General features: G+C 40.4%; 1 protein-coding gene across 1 annotated transcript in view; it reads right to left on the reverse strand.

The window, feature by feature from the left end:
* Positions 1 to 19,269, reverse strand: part of LOC126062684 (uncharacterized) — a 247,882-nt gene that overhangs the window by 155,137 nt on the left and 73,476 nt on the right. Inside the window, exons 6-8 of the mRNA XM_049860442.1 lie at positions 15,029 to 15,132; positions 12,125 to 12,301; positions 8,034 to 8,246 (exon numbers count right to left, since the gene is read on the reverse strand). Coding sequence (XP_049716399.1) covers positions 8,034 to 8,246; positions 12,125 to 12,301; positions 15,029 to 15,132 — 494 coding nt within the window. The remainder of the gene's footprint in view (positions 1 to 8,033; positions 8,247 to 12,124; positions 12,302 to 15,028; positions 15,133 to 19,269) is intronic.

Below are 19,269 nucleotides of genomic sequence, written 5' to 3' on the forward strand. Positions count from 1 at the left end.
CACCTTAATCCTTTTAACATATAATTATAATCACAACATGGAGGACCACCATAGAATACCGGGAATCATGGCCTAACCAAGTTGATACACACATTTTGGGGGGGACATAATTCAGTCCATGACACACACACACACAGGGGAAGACAGACACCATGTGAAGATATATCTACAAGCAGTCAAGGAATGCCAAGAAATGTCCAGGGCTACTGACAAGGACCGTCTCCTAGAGCTGCTGTCCTGATTTAGACTCCTAGCCTCCAAAACTATAAGACAGTAAATTCCTACTCTTTAAGGCTACCCACATTGTGGTATTTTGTTATGGCATCCCTAGGAAACTAAGAGAAGTCTCATTTTAAGTTACTCAAGATTGGGATGTCCAAGGGCAAATCAGATCAGCCAGACTGCAGCACAGACCAGTGTGGCTGGAAGAATAGTTTATGTCTAGTGACCCTTGCCCATGATTTTTATTTTTGACTTTTGTACCCAGTTACCATCCAAGGGTGAAGGAAAGAAGAAAGAAAAAAAAAAAAAGAAACCCTGACTTATTATTGACCTGCAATGGACTAACCTTTGAACTGGAGAGCAACTGAGATTCACAACCATTACTTTGACTCAAAAAAAGCCACTCAGCTGCACTAAGAATACTGGAACATGCTAAAACTACTAGTTCATTTTAGGTAAACTGTGGGCTTTTGAGTCAAGTTGTGCTTAGTTATAGAATCTGTCTTAGTTACCTAGTGCTGCTATAACAGAAATACTACAAGTGGGATACTCTAACAAAGAGAAATTTATTCTCTCACAGTTTAGGAGGCTAGAAGTCCAAATTCAGGGTGCCAGCTGTAGGGGAAAGCTTTCTCTCTCTGTCAGTTCTGGGGGAAGGTCCTTGTCATCAATCTTCCTATGGTCTAGGAGCTTCTCCATTCAGGAACCCCAAGTCCAAATGATGTGCTCTGCTCCTGATGCTGCTTTCTTGGTGGTATGAGGTCCCCCATCTCTCTGCTCACTTCTTTCTTTTATATCTCTTTCTGCCTTACATTAAATTCTCATTCATTTTTTTTTTTTTCCTCCTGTTTCTGCCATGGATGACTCAGATTTATCTAGTCTGATCAGGCTGAGTGAATGGAAGAAGGTGTTCAACTGAAAGACTATGGTGAGCATAGGAATATGGCCGAAACTTACAAACTGATACATGGCAGTATTATCGTGCCACCTAGGAACTGTTGGTATGCTCATCCTTCAGATGGAGAAACTGAGTGGGGCCTGGTCAGGAGACTTGCCAGCGTCCCACAGGCAGTGTCAGAGCTGAGTCCCAGTCCAGATCAGCCACCCCCAGAGCCCTATTTTGGAGTATTCAAGATAACAGATGAGAAACTGGGACGGCCCCCATGAGGAAATCAGAGTCAGGATACATGAGAGGAGTTGATTCCAAAAACAGTTTTCTTCAGCATTTTTCCTAGAAACACCCTTGTTGCCATTGGTGAGGTGAATGCTGGGGTCAGGAATGAATGGGTGGGAGAACACCCTGTGTCCCATCCTGTGCTGTGCTTTGCATCAACACTGGGAACCCCTTTGCTTTCCCTCCCTGATGAACTTCTCAAGTTTCAAAGCTAGGTTCAAGATTTCTATGCACTTCGGAGCTGAAGTGGGCAATTATGTATGGGAGTTTCAAACCTATCCTTAAAGATATTTTACAACCTGACAAAAAATAAAAAACAACAACAACAAAAAAAAATGGAGACATCTATTCTCTTTTACTTTGGATGGGGATAGCCAAAATGGAGAACCCAGTAAGATGATAAAATCAAAGGAACATAAATGGTTTAATTATACAATATTTGATGTACGGAACATCAAAATAAGGAATTCAGGTCATTTTGAGCATAGTGCACAGAGATTCTCTAGACGTTTTGGAGTTCTGTGTGCCACCTCTTGGTTGCATGTAATTTGTTCGTTGGTCTGAGGTCACTCCTCAGAGCCCTCCCAAGGTAACACAGTGTTATTGTTAATTGCCATAGAGTTCATTCTGACTCCTGGTGGCCCCTTGTGATCAAAGTAGAGCTTCCCCATAGGGTTTTCAAGGCTGTGACCTTTCAGAAGCAGATCACAAGGCCTGTCTTCCAAGATACCCCTGGGTAGGTTCACACTGCAAACCTTTTGGCTAGTAGTTGAGCACTTACTGTTTGAACCACTCAAGGACTCTGTATGGAGCAGTAGGTGAATGGAAAGGAGGCTGATAAGAGGGTCATCTCAAAGGGCAAACCAGAAGTAACAGGTCCATGTAAGTTGAGTGATATTCAAAATTCTACTTTCACCCACAGTTCAGTACACTGAAACTTCTACCAGTGCCATGTGAGGGCAACTTAGGGAAGAGCAAGGAGTGAAGAGCCTTGGTGCTCAATGGCGATGCGGCATTCCTGGCCATGGTAAGAGGGCACCTTTTCTCCTACTGGGACACAGCATCCGCCCCTACTCGGGCGGAGGACAGTGATCTCCGGGGGGTGGTCCCATGCTGGGGCAGCCAGTGCCCTGAGGAGGCACTTGGGGGTCAGGCCAACTGACCACCTCAGATGGAAGTATTTCAGTATTTTAAAGATGGATGTGGCTCTACTGACATGTACTAGTTAAATATCAGCCCTGCATAAGTTCCTAGGCTAGGATGAGGTGGGTGTAATCCTTGAGGGCTGCAGAGGAAACCTTGTTACTATTTTTTTTTTTTTTAACATCAGTAAAAAGCTTCAGTTTAAGGAAAGGTTTTTGGGGTCCCGTTGGCCTGTGAAATCCTAATACCATAATCATTTTTGCCCAACTGTCTCACCAAACTGGGGCCTCACACATTACGCAGAGGCCTCTAACTCTCGGTATTTCTGTTAAAAATTCCAAACCTGTTCTTGGAAAAATTATTTCATTGGAAAATTATTGCTAGAAGATTTGAAATTTTAAACAGCCTGTCCATGAAGCCAGAGGCTCCCGAATGCTCTGTAAATCAAAGAAAAGTGTACCCCTGGGGTCATTTTTGTGTTACTCCCTCTGACATTGTCTGCGGTGCAGATATTCCCCCCCCCCCCACCGTGGGTTACACCACTGCTGAGGAAAGCAAAGGGAGGTCAAGGACTAATAGTTTTGAGCCAGTACAGTGTGGCAAAGGCTGAAGTGGCTTATTTATATCTGTAATGATCTTTCCTAGCCCCTACATTCACACAACAAAACAACTAACCAGGCAAGCAAACAGCAGCAGCATAAAAACCAAACCTGTTACTGTCAAGTGGATTCCAACTCATAATGACCTTATAGGACAGAGTAGAATTGTCCCATAGGATTTCCGAGGAGCACCTGGTGGATTTGAACTGCTGCCCTTTTGGTTAGCAACCATAGCTCTTAAACACTACACCACCGGGGTCTCCAGCATGTCCACCTAAAACTTCCCATGTGAATGGCCTAATAACATCCTTTGTGTGGTCATCAATCATTGGTGACTGGAGGGAGGGAGAGAATTTCTACTCTGAATGTAATGTTTTCAATGATCAGACACAGTCCAAATCAGTCATTCTAGCTTTTCATTTGCCGTGGGCTTGGCCCCTTGGCTGCTGGCCTCACACACGTGGTCACAGGACATCAGGGTCAGCAAGGGCTTCTCCTCTGTGTCATTAACTGAGGGCTGGAGAACTCCAGGCTAGCCCCTGATGATGTCATTTCAACAACATTGAGTTCTATCTTTGCTCTGGCACTTTTGAATAGAACAGCCCTATACAACCCTTATCGTTTGTATTTTATTCCTGCTACTTAAGTTACCGTGTTTTCTTTATGCTATGAACTTATTCACTGAACCATTGATTTGGTTGTCTGACTTTAAAATTTTGCATCTGAAGTTTTAGTAGCAGGTCTTTTCAGTCACTTTGCTCTCAAGAAACAATATTGATGCATATTATTTTTCATATTCACTGTATGGGATCAGAAATCACCAGGCTGGAATGACGCGACTCTTGAAAACAGAGTGTAACATTCATCTTAATCACCCTGATTTGCATAAGGCTATCCTAATGACCCTTATTTGCATAAGGCTATCCCATAAGGCATACTTGGAATCTCAAAAGGGCTTTAAGACACATTCAAAGACAAATATAAAGAATGCTCACACTAAAAAGCTAACAGTCCTGGTAGCTGCTCAGCCAATACTTCTGTCATAAGTTGAACTGAATACAAGATTAATGTTTCCCACGTGCCTGCACTGTGCACCTGAAAACATTCCATACAGGCAAACACTCTTCTGTTTAAATCAAGTGGTGCTGATTCTGTAACAAATGTTTCTATTTCTGTTACAATAAAATGCTTATGCTGTAGGAGTAAATCACTTGAATAGATTTTAAGGTAGTAGATTCAAGTCAGCAAGGAACAGCATGCAGTTCACTAGGGACAATTGTAAGGTTGTTAATTTAACAAAGAAAAACAGGCCTCAAAACAATATGGGCTGAACTAGCTAAGCATGAACACAAAGGAAAAAAGATGTAGGAGTCGGAGACAAAACAAGTTAAAGAATGATGAGTGTACCAAAAGATACACACAAAAATGCCGCTTGCGCACATGTGCGCACACACACACACGGTGCTTGTGTATGAACAGGTTTAGTTTGTACAAAGTAGGAAAGAATTATCTCATCATAGATTTGTCTAATTCTGCCTCTGCACTCAAAATGTATTTCTACATATGCAAATTCCTACATGTGTAAGAAATTGTATATGAAGCATGTACTTGGGCTAGGTTTATGCAATGCTGCATTAATGGGTTGAAAAGCAAAACATTCAGTGAAAGTCTTACTTGTTGTTGCTATTGTTGTTAGGAACCAACTCGAGGGTACCTAACAACAACAAATATTAAATGAACAAATGAATGAATGAGAAGTTAAAATGCCACTTGGATGTCGGTGACTAGGAGTAAGACAGAAGGAAATAGGCATTAGATGTTGTGTTAACCGGCAGTGGTGAGAGCATACATCAGATAGTCCAGGCTTTGTCCAGGCGGTACTTGCTGACAATGTGAAGGGGAACATACAAAGTACAACGACCATTTGCCTCCAGAAGCCATATATTTTCTTTTTTCTCCCATCTCCAACCCTTTACTCAGTTTGTATTTGGTTTGGGGATGAAGCAGAGATTTTAAAATGAAAGAAGAAAGAGGGAATAAAAGAAACTAAAGGTTTATTGTTTTGAAGTTTAGTTATATTGTTTTATTTTCATTCTGTTCTTTTCTCTAGTTATACTTAATGGAGTATTAAAAATTGCTATCTCTTTAAGTGATTGCAGTCTAATTGGAGGGAGCAAATATGCACACATGAGTGACCCAGAGAACAACAGCAAAGCAGTTGGTAACCTAATTCAAATTATGGTTCAACTGCTTGTGTGAGGGCTCAAGAGAGGTAGATCGATTCCACAGAGAGGTGAGTCAGCAGAAGTTTCCTGTAATGGTGAATTTTAGAGGGAAAAGTCCCTCTGTTCATAACTAAAGAAGAGATGGAAGGACATTATATGAACGAATATATGAGGTTAGAAATTAGTGAAAAAAAAACTTTTTGCAGTAAACAAACACTGAGCTTCTACTACAAGGCAGGAACTGTGCTAAGTACTAATGGTATAAGAGATGTTAAGACACACCCCTGCCTTAGGTAACTTGCAATTTAGAAGGGAAAAAGAGGAATGTAAACAGATAATTAAAATAACAAAGGTAAGTACTAAGGTCAGTGTTGGCATAAGGAAGGAGATGTGTTATAAAAAGCATTTTTAGTTGTTGGAATCATGAGAAGTTGCTTGAGATCTCTAATATAAAATGACACCTATTTTCAACAGGGTACCTGTCTTGGTCATCTAGTGCTGCTGTAACAGAAATACAAGTGGATGGCTAAGTTGATTCTCTCACAGTCCAGTAAGCTAGAAGTCCAAATGCAGGGGAAGGTTTTTCTCCCTCTGTTGGCTCTGGAGGAAGGTCCTTATCATCAGTCTTCCCTTGGTCTAGGTGCATCTCAGCGCAGGAACCTCGGGTCCAAAGGACGTGCTCTGCTCCTGGCACTGCTTTCTTAGTGGTATGAGGTCCCCCTGTCTCTCTGTTCACTTCTCTCTTTTATATCTCAAAAGAGGTTGGCTTAAGACTATCTAATCTTATAGATCTCATCAACACAACTGCCACTAATCCATCTCATTACATCCTAGTGATAGGATTTACAACACATAGGGAAATCACATCAGATGATAAAACGGTAGACATTCATACAACACTGGGAATCATGACCTAGCCAAGTTGACAGATATTTTGAGGGGACACAGTTCAATCCATGACAGTGCCTGTTCTAAGTTTGGTGAGATGATGGGTTGGAAATAATGTTAGAGTTCATAAAGCTGGAGTGTATACAGAAAATGGACTGGTTTATGGAAAGCCTGAAGTTTGCAAAAACAGGTGTAAGATGCTATTATGGATTGAATTGTGTACCCCCCCCCCAAAATGTGTGTCAGCTTGGCTAGGCCATGATTAAATTGTATTCTCCTGGAGGGACAAGATAACTAGGACACTGAGAGAAGTGGAAGAGACGAAGAACAGCCACAGAGACTAAAAAGGAGGAATGGAAGAGCCAAGAAAATCGCCATCCAACTTGAGTATGAGGCAGATAAATGGGAGCTGACTGAGTATAGAGCTGCCCCTTTGCAATGTCAGCCCATCACCCACTTTGGAGTGACACATCTGTGCCCCCAGAAAATCTGCCCAGCAACATCCAAACACACACACACTAAAACATGTGCCATGTAGTAACATACCATCTCATGGTTCTGAACACTCCTAAGAGCCCCCAGAAGAGAAAGAGTTGTATGTCTGTGGATGTTGGTAATACAAGGGGAAACCTCCTTCCTGATCTTATTCTTGTAGAGTAACTGAGTATTAGAAGAAATTGTACTCTTAACTGGCCTGGCCATAGTAGTAATGTTACCTATTGTTATCCCAATTAGTTCTTTAGTAGTTTAAAGATCATAAGCATGACACTCTGTCTCTTAAGCTTGGCTTCCTCGTGGATGACTTGGTGATATTACCTACTTTATAAAGCTATTGGGAGTCTATCAGGGATGTACGTGCGTGTGCACGTGTGTGTGCATGGGTGTGTGTGTGTGTGTTTCTCTTTTGCACTGTGGATCATCAGTGCAGTTTTCCAGACACAGACTTGCCAGCCTGGCACAAAGACAAGGGCCCAGAGGACCATGAATGGTCTAAGACCTCCCTCTCCCCACCCCAACAAGCTCATAAAGTTCTCCCATATATCCATATGCCATACAGGTAAGGAGAAAGGAGAGACTGGGACCTCTGAGCATTTTCCTGAAAGATATAGTTTAAACTAAACCAACTGTTTCAAACAAGAATAGAGTAGAGAGCGTTAATAAAAAAGTTTAATGTGTAACTTTATCTGCATCTTCCCTTACAGAAGAATTATGAATTCAGAAAAAAATGTTATATTAGTTGCCTTCCACATCTCTTCCTAAGATTTAAGATGTTAAAGAAGGAATCCTCAAATTCAGAATTTAAAATTACTTCCTTACTCAAAGTACAGAATTTCCAGTAGTGGAAATGCAGACACCCAAAGAGACAGTTAAGGAAGCGCTGTTGAGCTGGAACTTCTAGAGTCTGGGTTCTCCAAGTGTGGTTTATGGATCAGCATCATCAGCGACAGCTGGGTACTTGTTAAAAATGCAGACACTCAGGCCCTACTTGAGTCCCTCTGAGTTAGAATCTGCTTTCTAACAGGATTCCCAGGCAACTTGCATGCACATTATCATTTGAGAAGCAATGTGCTGGAGGGCCCGGGTGTCTCACTCACGACACAAAACCTGGCTGCCTACCCTACTTGCTAAAGTTGCCAGCCAGACCATCTTGTATAAAATCCATTTTCTAGAATGTATATGTATTAAAACTAAAAAGCAAAACATTCAGGAAGGGCCATTCTCACGACTACTACCAGAAAAGTTCTTAAACACGTGATAAGAGAAATACGAGCAGACGCTTACTGTTCCGTCACATCGGTCATCCTTAATCCTCAGATACATTTGTGCATTCTTCACACTTTCAAACATGTAAATCCCAGAGCTGATTTTATGCACTTTCCAGTGGGATTTTGCAGACTGATTCCCCACTCCAGTGCAGCTCCCATCAGGCTGGAGACACAGGGCCTGGCGCAGGCTTGTAGCAAGCAGAACCACAGCACTGTCGAGAAACACACCCTTCAGAGCAACAAACAGGACAGAAAGAGGGTAAATTACAAGCTTGCATTTCACTAGAGGGAGATGGCTATAGGGTATAGAGGTTCCAGGCTTTAGGATCTTACTGGAAGCCAGGTGGCTAAAAACAAGCAAAAAAAGGATATAAATAATTTAATTGCTATGCAAAGCTAAACAAAATTGATTGATTATAATTTACTTTAATCATTATTTATTGAGAGTGAATTAACATATAAAGGTCAGTATCAGGTATTACAGGGATTAAAAACAAAGGTACACAAAACGATTACTTCTCTTAAGTAATTTATAATCTCTTTAGACAAATAGGAGTCCCTGCGTGGCACAAACGGGTAAGCAGTTAAGTGCTTAACTAGGAATTAAAAGGTTGGTGATTCGAGATCTGCTTCTGAAAGGCCATAGCCTTGAAAACTCTATGGAGCGCAGTTCTACTCTGTGACATATGGAGTCACCGTAAGTCAGAATCGTCTCTATGGCAACCGATTTGGTTTGGTTGGTATCCCACCTCTTGCTGCCTTCCAGTGGATTCTGACTCATAGCGACCCTATAGGACAGAGTAGAAGTGCCCCATAGGGTTTCCAAGGAGCAGCTAGTGGATTCTAACCGCCAACCTTTTGGCTAGCAGCCGGAGTTCACTGTAGCTGTCAACCACTGTGCCACCAGGGCTCCTTGGTTGGTATAGACAAATAATTTTAAATAATAACACAAAGCAGAATAAAACCAGTGTTCTGTAAGAGTACCTGAATTATGAAATGTACTCTATGGATATTAGTTGACTGTATACATGAATGAATGAATGAAAAAAGAGGTATAAAAGTACAACTAAATATTTAAGTAAATGCTATGCAATCAATAACTTAAGAAGATATAAATAGCTATTGAAAGTTAATTAGAAATATACTAACATAGTAAAGAAATGGAAAATGGATATAAGTAGACAAATCACAAAAGATAAAATACAAATAGTGAATAAACACGTGGAAATATTATCCACATTTGTAATTATAAAAATGTAAGCTAAAATTTTTTTTAATATTTATTCCTCCAGAAAATTGTCAAACGTTTTCTCTTTAATAAATCAACACTGAGGTCAATGAGATAGGTATTGTTCTACATACAGAAGGGAGTAAGAATTAGTACATTTCTGGAAGGAAATTTGGCAATATGCTTCAAAAGCCTTAAACATTTTATATTCTGACTCTTAAATATCTAAGCCTAAATTAAATTATCAAGGCTAAGAAAACAAAGATGTGGTCAAAGACATATCATGATGCAGAAGTGATCAAATGAAAATAGATCTAATGTCCAATAACAAGAGTTAAACATATATGTACACATATATTTGGAGTCATGGTGGTACAGTGGTTAAGCACTTGGCTGCTAACCAAAACGTTGTCAGTTCAAATCCACCAGCTGTTCCTTGAAAACCCTATGGGGCAATTCTACTCTGTCCTATAGGGTCATTATGAGTCAGAATTGACTCTACAGCAGTGATTTGTTTGTTTTTTAATATACACACATTTGTAGTAAAAATTCTTATGTTTGAATGTCATGCATCATTAAAAATCATGTTACTTGGGGAAATAAAATAACATGAGAAAGTGTTTATTATTTAAGGATAAAATTTGTAAGTACAAATTTATGAGTACAAAAAGTTTTCAAAGAAACAGATTTGGGATTCAATCATGTGACACAACTTACTAGCTATGCTATATTAGACAAGATGCTTCTCTGAGAAGATTTCTCCTCACCTGTGAAATACAGATGACAATATCTGTCAGTATTTTTATGATTAACTTTAGTTTGTATGTGGTAAAGGACTCTGTAAAGTTTCTGGTACAAAGTAGGCAATCTCATAAATGATAGCTATTATATAAATATAATAAACTTATTTTTAAGATAAATTCAAAAGCACATACTGTAAAGAAAGACACATCACATGTACATAATGCTCAAAGGCTGTAAATTCTACTTATGTTAGAAAAGTTAAATATACACATTTGTATGGGCACCAGATGTAAGACGCTCTAATTTTTATTAAGAAGCACCACATCCATAGTTTTAACTACACACTTCAATGGCATATAGGATGTTTTGACAATCCCCATTTCCTTGCTGTTAACACTGTGATTCCTATTGCCTTTCAGTCTGGATCAAACAGGACTGCTGCTGTTGTTGTTAGGTGCCCCTGAGTCGGTTGCGACTCAGAGTGATCCTATGTACAACAGAATGAAACACTACCCGGTCCTGTGTCATCCTCACAACTGCTGTTATGTTTGAGCCTATTGTTGCAGCCACAATGTTAATCCATCTCCTTGAGGGTCTTCCTTTTTTTCACTGACCCTCTACCTTACCAAGCATGATGTCCTTCTCTAGGGACTGGTTTCTCCTGAAAACATGTTTCCAAAGTATGTGAGATGAAGTCTTGCCATCCTTGCTTCCAAGGAGCATTCTAGCTTGCTTCCAAGGAGCATTCTAGCTGTACTTCTTCCAAAGCAGACCTGTTCATTCCCCTGGCAGTCCATGGTATATTCAATATTCTTCAACATCATAATTCAAAGGCATCAATTCTGCTTTGGTCTTTTTTAAACATTGTTCAGCTTTCGCACGCATATGACACCATTGAAAATACCATGGCCTGCGTCAGGTGCACCTTAGTCCTCAAAGTGACATCTTTGCTTTGAACACTTTAAAGAGGTCTTTTGCAGCAGATTTGCCCAATGCAATATGTCATTTGATTTCTTCACTGCTACTTCCATGATCTAGACTATGGATCCAAGTAAAATGAAAGCCTTGACAAGTTCAATATTTTCTCCATTTATCATCATATTGCTTACTGGTCCAGTTGTATTTTTGTTTTCTTTATTGTTGAGGTGTAATACATACTGAAGGCTATAAAAAAAAAAAAAGAAGAAGGCTATAGTCTTTAATATTCATCTATAAGTGCTTCAAGTCCTCTTCACTTTCAGCAAGCAAGGTTGTGTCCTCTGCATATCACAGGTTTTTACTGAGCACATCAATCCTTATGCTGCGTTCTTCTTCATATAGTCCAGCGTCTTGGATTATTTGCTCAGCATAAATTGAATTAGTATGTTGAAAGGATACAACCCTGATGCACATCTTTCCTCACTTTAAACCATGCAGTAACTCCTTGTTCTGTATGAATGAGTGCCTCTTGATCTATGTACAGGTTCCTCACAAGCACAATTAAGTGTTCTAGAATTCTCATTCTCCCCAAATGCTATCCATAATTTGTTATGATCCACAGAGTGAACACCTTGGCATGGTCGATAAAACACAGGTAAACTTCTTTCTGGTATTCTCTGCTTTCAGCCAAGATCCATCTGACATCAGCAGTGATATCCCCTGTTCCATGTCCTGTTCTGAATCCAGCTTGAACTTCTGGCAGTTCCCTGCTAGTGTACTGCGGCAACCTTCTTTGAATGATCTTCAGTGAAATTTTACTTGTGTGTGATATTGATATTATTCAATAGTTCCTGGATTCTTATTGGATCACCTTTTTTGGATCTCTTCCAATCGATTGGCTAGGCAGCTTGTTTTCCAAATTTCTTGGCATAGACAAGTGAGCACCTCCAATGTTGCATCCATTTGTTGAAACATCTCAAATGCTACTCCATCAATTCCTGGAGCCTTGTTTTTTGCCAGTGCAGCTTGGACTTCTTCCTTCAGTACCATTGGTTCTTGACCATATGGTACCTCCTGAAATGACTGAACTTCTTTTTGGTATAGGATGGTAATGGGCATGAATGTCAGTTGGTGGAAGGAAGTGTGATTACTGCACTGTGAGTCAACTCATCAAGTTTTCCTCAGTAAAAGCAAATGACAACTTTGCTCCATTTTACCTTGACATAAATCACGAATTCTTTTGAAAGATCTGCATAGCCAGTTGATGATTTATCAGCTATTTTGCCATGATGATCAAAAACGACTGTGTGACCAGGAACTAGTGTTGACTCAAGAAGGGCAAAACGATTGGGCTGATACAGCACTCGAAGTTCACTGGCGGCAACACCACTGGCCTAAAAGACAAAGAAAAAAAAAAAAAAAAGACTTTGAATTGGTAATGAAAAACATTAAGTAAAAAGTATCTGGACATATTTGTAGGTACCTGTCTGTTCCACTCAGTTCAACACCTTGTTCTCTCTAAACAATTTCATGCTTTGGTAATTCACTCATTTGGCTTCCCTAGCCTGACTTACAATGACTTGCTCCAAGGACTTTCTTCTTCTCTTGATTTCTCAGAACCAATTGCAGAATGTTGGGTAACAGTAAAAATAACTCCAGCAGCAGGATAATTTAACAAGATATTAGTATGTATTTTATCATGTATAATTTTCATTTCTTCATCTGTGTTCTTCTAACTCAAGCCTTTCTGGGGATGAAAGCTGAAATTTCCAGAAGTCATTGCCTCATTCCTAGTTTTTGCTTTCAAAAGACTAAACAAATTGAGGGGGTTATGCTACAGGGAAACATTCCTCCTTCTGGGAGGGTTAGGGGTCCTACCCCATCTCCCCTCAGTGACCTGGGGAAGTAGTTGAGTCTGAAGATGGCTGGACCCATCTTCAGACTAAGGCTACCAACCTCAGCCAAGTTCCCTTGTCCAAGTACGGCATGGAAGCACAGAACTATTCACCTTCAAGAAACTATGTGGTGCTTCATGACTGTATCAGCCTGGCCAGTGTGAATAGAAGCTAAGAAGGTTGTCTCCAGATATTCTGAGACCCCATATCAACTGAAACCTTGTGTAAAACAAGAGGAATCTCTTAATGACTAAAACAAAATCTTACACCAACCTAGTGGAATAGGGGCTTAAAGGTAGATTTAATTTGATTCTAGAAAAATACAGTAATGGTGCATTTCTTGAACTCTTAATTCAATTGAGTAGACATCATATGCACTGGGTTTGAACTTATTAAGCACATACTATAACCAGGCTCTGTACTGAGCAGAACGTGCTATGAAGTACAGCATAGGGTACATTGCTAAGTTAGGAGCAAAGGAGAAAATGCTTCATGGAGGAGGTATGACTGATTTATCATTTAGCCTGAATTTTAAGCCCACAAATTATATAACTTTTTTTAAGAAAAAAGAATTTATTCCTTAAGTTGCACACTGTGTGTTAAAAACTTGATGTAATATTATATAACATTATATGAGGAAGCCGTCGCATAAGTGCTGGATCAGACTGCCTGTGTTCAATTCCTGGTTGTACATTTTTACACTAAGTGACCTTGGGCAAGTCACTTACTCTTTCCATACTTGAGGTTCCTATTCAGAGAAACAGGAATAACAGTGGAGTCTCTCATAGGACTACAGTAAAGGTTAAATGTTATAATGCACATTAACCACTTAGAACAGTACATGACTGTCATGGATTGAATTGTGTCCCCCCAAAATATCTGTCAATTTGGCTAGGTCATAATTACCAGTATTATATGACCGTCTACCATTTTGTCATCTGATGTGATTTCCCGATGTGTTGTAAATCCTATCACTATGGTGTAATAAGATGGATTAGCAGCAGTTGTATTGATGAGGTCTACAAGATTAGATAGTGCCTTAAGCCAATCTCTTGAGATATAAAAAAGAGAAGCAAGCAGAGAGACGTGGGGACCTCATGCCACCAAGAAAGCAGTGCCAAGAGAACAGTGCAGCCTTTGGACCTGAGGTTCCTGTGCTGAGATGATCCCAGACCAAGGGAAGACTGATGCATCACAAGGACCTTCCTCCAGAGCCAACAGAAAAGCCCTGAATTCAGACTTCTAGCCTACTAGACTGTGAGAGAATAAACTTCTCTTTGTTAAAGCCATCCATTTGTGGTATTTCTGTTATAGCAGCACTAGATGACTAAGACAATGACCCTTATCTTATGCTGTCTCATTTTTCAAAATAATCAGTATTTTTTCATAATAACTAACATATATTTTAAAAAGACAGCTTTATGTATTAAAACTACTGTTCAAACCCACACTAAGTGACACTTAAGGCATAATTAGGTGAAACTATTATTTTTTTTTTCCTACCCATACAGTCCCAGAAGAAGTCTTTGAAAAGTCAGATAGTTCCTGTTAGGGATTAAATTGTGTCCCCGAAAATATGCGTTGGAACCCTAACCCCTATACCTGTGGTTGTGATCCTCTTTGGAACTCAAGATTTCTTTGTTACGTTAATCAGATCATACAGAGTAGGGGGGGTTCTAAATCGAATCACTTCTGAGTTCTAAAAAGAGATTAGATACAGACAAAGGGGAAAACAAGCTGTCTGATCACAGAGGCAGATGAATCTACAGGCCCAGAAACTCCAAGGATTGCTGGCTACTAGAAGCTGAAATAGACAAAAAAAAAAAAAAAAAAAGGACCTCGCCCTACAGCCACACCTTGAATTTGGACTTCTAGCCTCCTGAACTGGGAAAAATACACTTCTGTTCTTTAAAGCCACCCATGGTGGCGCTTCTATTACAGCGGCCCTCAGACACTAAGATGTCTCCTTTTGGAAAAGCTCCTTTAAATTCTAAATGTTATCAGAGAGGTGATCTGATTTCTCTTGTTCAGTTGCTGTAAATTAGAACCATTTATGCATCTGAATCTCAAAAATCAGTCAGAATAATGAAAAAATTGAAAGTATAAGCCAAAAGCAAATACGATTTAATAATCTTATAAAAGCATCTTACGCAAAAAAAAAAAAAGAAAATTTATATATGGGTACAATACGATTGCTATATGGAAAAGGGAAAAATTACTACTTACCATTCCAGTGACAAGGCCATTGTCAAGAGCAAGAGAAAGATGTCGCATCTGACGACTTTGGAAAATGCACGTATTCCCTTTGTTAAAAATAACATCAAAGAGACCTGGAAAACATTTTAAGCATTAGCAAATAATTCTTGATTTTAAAGCTTTTTTTTCTTACTCAATTATATATTGAATCTCCTAACAATACATCTTAGGTTATCTCTCAATTAAATGCGTTAAAAGGTAAAGTACCAGTAATCTTTGATTATGCGTATGTTGCTTGGCAATTTGGTGGATTTTCATGGAAAATCTCTAATGCCTTCCCATGCTAGGCAGTAAGCCTCTGAAACAAACCTCCCCTACTCACCCTTCCAAAAAGAAGAAAAAGAAAAAACTGCCCCATAGGGTTTCCAAGTAGCGGATTGTACATACTATACACAAATATAGAGCCCGGGCTGCACGGTGGTTAAGAGCACAGCTGCTAACCAAAAGGTTGGCAGTTCAAACCTACTAGCTGCTCTGGAGAAGAACGATGTGGCAGTCTGCTTCCGTAAAGATTACAACCTTGGAAACCCTATGGGGCAGTTTTACCGTGTCCTATAGGGTCAGTATGAGTTGGAATCGACTCGACTGCAACAGGTTTGGTTTTTGGTTTTAGTGTGCAAATGGTTTAACCATAAGTCCAGAGTCATTGATACTTCTTCGTCACTAGGTCCAATCAGCATAATGTCATCAATATAAAGGACCAGTGTGACATTTTGTGGTAGGGAAAGGTGATTAAGGTCCCTGCAGACTAAATTATGACATAGGGCTGGAGAGTTGATATACCCTGAGATAGGACAGTGATGGTGTACTGCTGGCCTTGCTAGCTGAAGGCTAACTACTTCTGGTGGTCCTTCAAAAGAGGTATGGAGAAAAAGGCACTAGCCAGTTCAATAACTACATATCAGGTAACAGGAGATTAATTTGCCCAAGCTATGAAAGTCCATCTAGAAAGCAGCTGCAATTATAGTCACCTTCTTGTAAATTTTCAATTATTCACTGTCATTCTCCAAGATACGCCTGTTTTTCTCACAGGCCAAATGGCAAGTTGAATGGAGGGTGGTGGGAATCAGCACACCTGCATCCTTCAAATTCATGATCATGGCAGTAATCTCCGCATCCCCTTCAGGAATGTGGTATTGCTTTGGGTTTACTATTTCCCTAGGTAGGGGCAGTTCTAATGGCTTCCACTTGGCTTTTCTACCATAATAGCCCTTACTCCACTTGCCAGGGATCCAGTGTGGGGGTTCTGCCAGTTGTTGAGTATGTCAATTCCAATTATGCCTTCAGGAACTGGGGAAATCGCTACAGGATGGGTTTGGGGACCCAGGGGATCTACTCTGAGACGGACTTAAGCTAAGGCTACATTAATAACCTGATCTCCATATGCCCCCACTATGAATGGTGGGCCATAGGGATATTTTGGGTCTCATAAAATTAGTGTCAGTCAGAACCAGTATCCAGTAATCCCTGAAAAGTTTGCCAAATGAACAGTCATACTCATAAAATGTCCTAGATCCCTTTGTGGAAGGCTGGGAGAAAGGTTAACAGTATAAATTTTCGGCAATGTAGTGAGGTCTTTCCTCAAGTGGACCCCACCTCCCCTTCATTCAGGGGGTTGTGGGTCTTTAAACTTGCTCAAGTCTGGGAATTGACTGAGAGGCTGTAAATCTCTCTTTTGGCAATTCAAGTTAGACTGTTGTTCACTTGACCTAGAATTGTTTGTAAAGATCAAGTAAATATTTAGTAGATTTCCTATCTATCTCACTCCTAGGGACACCATGACTAAAATAGCCAACACCATTAGCCCATACGAGTCAGACTATTCTGATTGCTGCTTTGACTCTGCTGTCCATTATGGTAGCCACGCCCACCTTGTCTTTGTTGACTGAGTGCCGCCACATGGCCCTTACCACCACATGGTCCAATCAGTCCCACTGCAGCTAAGTGTCTTAGTTAGGCATTTCCCGCTGTCAAATCTGACTTAAAATAGCAATCACATCAGTCTTCACAGATGCTAGGGTTCCCTTCACAAATTTGTTCCTCACCATTGTGGTAAAAGGTGTGTCCTCTGGGCTCTTCATGTGTAGGTCTGTGGGTCTAACCTGATAAATTCACTCTAACATGCACATTTTCCTTCTACTACAGTATACCAAGGCAGGTCTGGTGCTTCAACTTGATTTAGTGTGGCCCACTTCATAATCCATGCTTCAGTGACCCAACCAAATAAACTATTAGCTCCTCTCCTAACTTCTCAAGCTGAAACATTGAATGAAGAATCTGTGCTTACCCGTTGCTGTCAATTCTGACTCATAGAGATGCTATAGGACAGAGTAGAACTGCCCCATAGGGTTTCCAAGAAGCTCCTGGTGGATTAGTAGCCATGGCTCTTAATCACTACACTACCAGGGTTTCCTGAATCTGTGCTTAGCAGGCCCGTATCAATAAACTCAGACTGTTCCATCTTTATGTTTCTTGCACCATTAACCTATACCCTTAATGGCCATTTCCACACATATTCCCCAGGTTTCTGTTTGTACATATTAGAAAAATAAAGCAGTTCTTTTGGAATGTAGTGTGCCCCCTCCTCGGTCATACTTTGTACTCCACCTTTTGGAGCTTGCTGGGACTTAAGTCTAGTTACAGGTCTAAAAGCCAAAATGGATGCTGGGGATGTGTTTTGAGAACATTCGTCATTGTCTTCCAAGTTATCTGCCTCAGGGGAGGCCCCAGGTAATGACTCAGACAAAGGCTCTTTGACACAGCTGGGTTAATCTCATCAGATGCACGTGGAGAGGCTAATGGTTTTACTGGGGAGGGTGGCTTAGGAGACAAAGGTGAAGTCATCTTTTCAGATGGGAGTGAGAGGGCTGGTTCTGTTGGCAGTAGTGATTCAATGGGATTTAGGTGCTCAGTGTCTCCACCTTCCTGATTACCTGCCCATATGTTCCCAACCCAAGTTTCAGGATTCCATTTCTTCCCAATCAGTGCCCTCACTTTAACTTCAGATACCACTTGATGTTGGGAATTCAGCTGATATTGTATTTCAGACACTCTTATAAGAGTCTGGGTTTGGTTTTCAGCAATATCAGCTCTTTACTACAAGAAATAAGGCTTTCTTTCAAGGCACAAGTGGACCTTGAAGTCATTCATGCAGCACTTGAGCTGTGACTCTGACGCCCTGAGCTCATCTCTTTCTTTCACAACTTTGTCTAGCGAAAGCAGGACCAACCAACCAGGTTCCTTATACTTATTATAACAAAATTTTAGAAAAGTATCAAACATGCAATCTCACTGATACTTGACCTATTGGTAGTGATATTTTGCATATTTCTATTGCCAGCTCACGGCATGTAACAGCAGCGCCCTTTTTACTATCAGAAGCAAGTCATCAACATCTTTGAGACTCATCAAACTAGAGAACCAACTTAGAAAACTCATCCTTAGAATTTTGTTTCTCCAGAACCACTCTCGGTACCAAAGGTCTTAGGCTGAGTTCTCTAGAGAAGAAAAACCAGTAAAGCGTATATATGTATACATATATATACATATATATATATAAACACCACCCAGTTCTGGGCCATCCTTGCAATTGTTGTTATGCTTCAACCCATTGTTGTATCCACTGTGTCAATCCATCTCGTTGAGGGTCTTTCTCTTTTTTGCTCACCCTCCACTTTACCAAGCATGATGTCCTTCTCCAGGAACTGGTCCCTCCTGATAACACGTCCAAAGTATGTGAGATGAAGTCTTACCATCATTGCTTTTAAGGAACATTCTGGCTATACTTCTTCCAAGACAGATTTGTTTGTTCTTCTGGTAGTTCATGATATATTCAATATTCTTCACCAACACCATAATTCAAAGCCATCAATTCTTCGGTCTTTTTTATTCACTGTCTAGCTTTCACTTGCATATGAGATGACTGAAAACACCATGATTTGGGTCAGGTGCAACTTAGGTTGTTAAAGTGATACCTTTGCTGTTGTAAAAAAAAAAAAAACTAGAGGCTGGCAATTTACATGTCTGTGAGTCAGGCATCAGGCTTCAGGCTGGAGGCTTCTCCTGACTCACATAGCTACAGGAGCCGATGAACCCAAGATCCACGGGTCAGACAGTGTCTGATGGCTCACAGGATCAGCATTCAAGATCAGCAGGGAAGATGGCCCAAGTCTTAAGAACTGAAGATCAGATGCTGGAGAGCCAAATGCAGG

The sequence above is a fragment of the Elephas maximus genome, chromosome 19 (genome assembly GCF_024166365.1).
Source record: "Elephas maximus indicus isolate mEleMax1 chromosome 19, mEleMax1 primary haplotype, whole genome shotgun sequence".
Lineage (NCBI taxonomy): Eukaryota > Metazoa > Chordata > Mammalia > Proboscidea > Elephantidae > Elephas > Elephas maximus.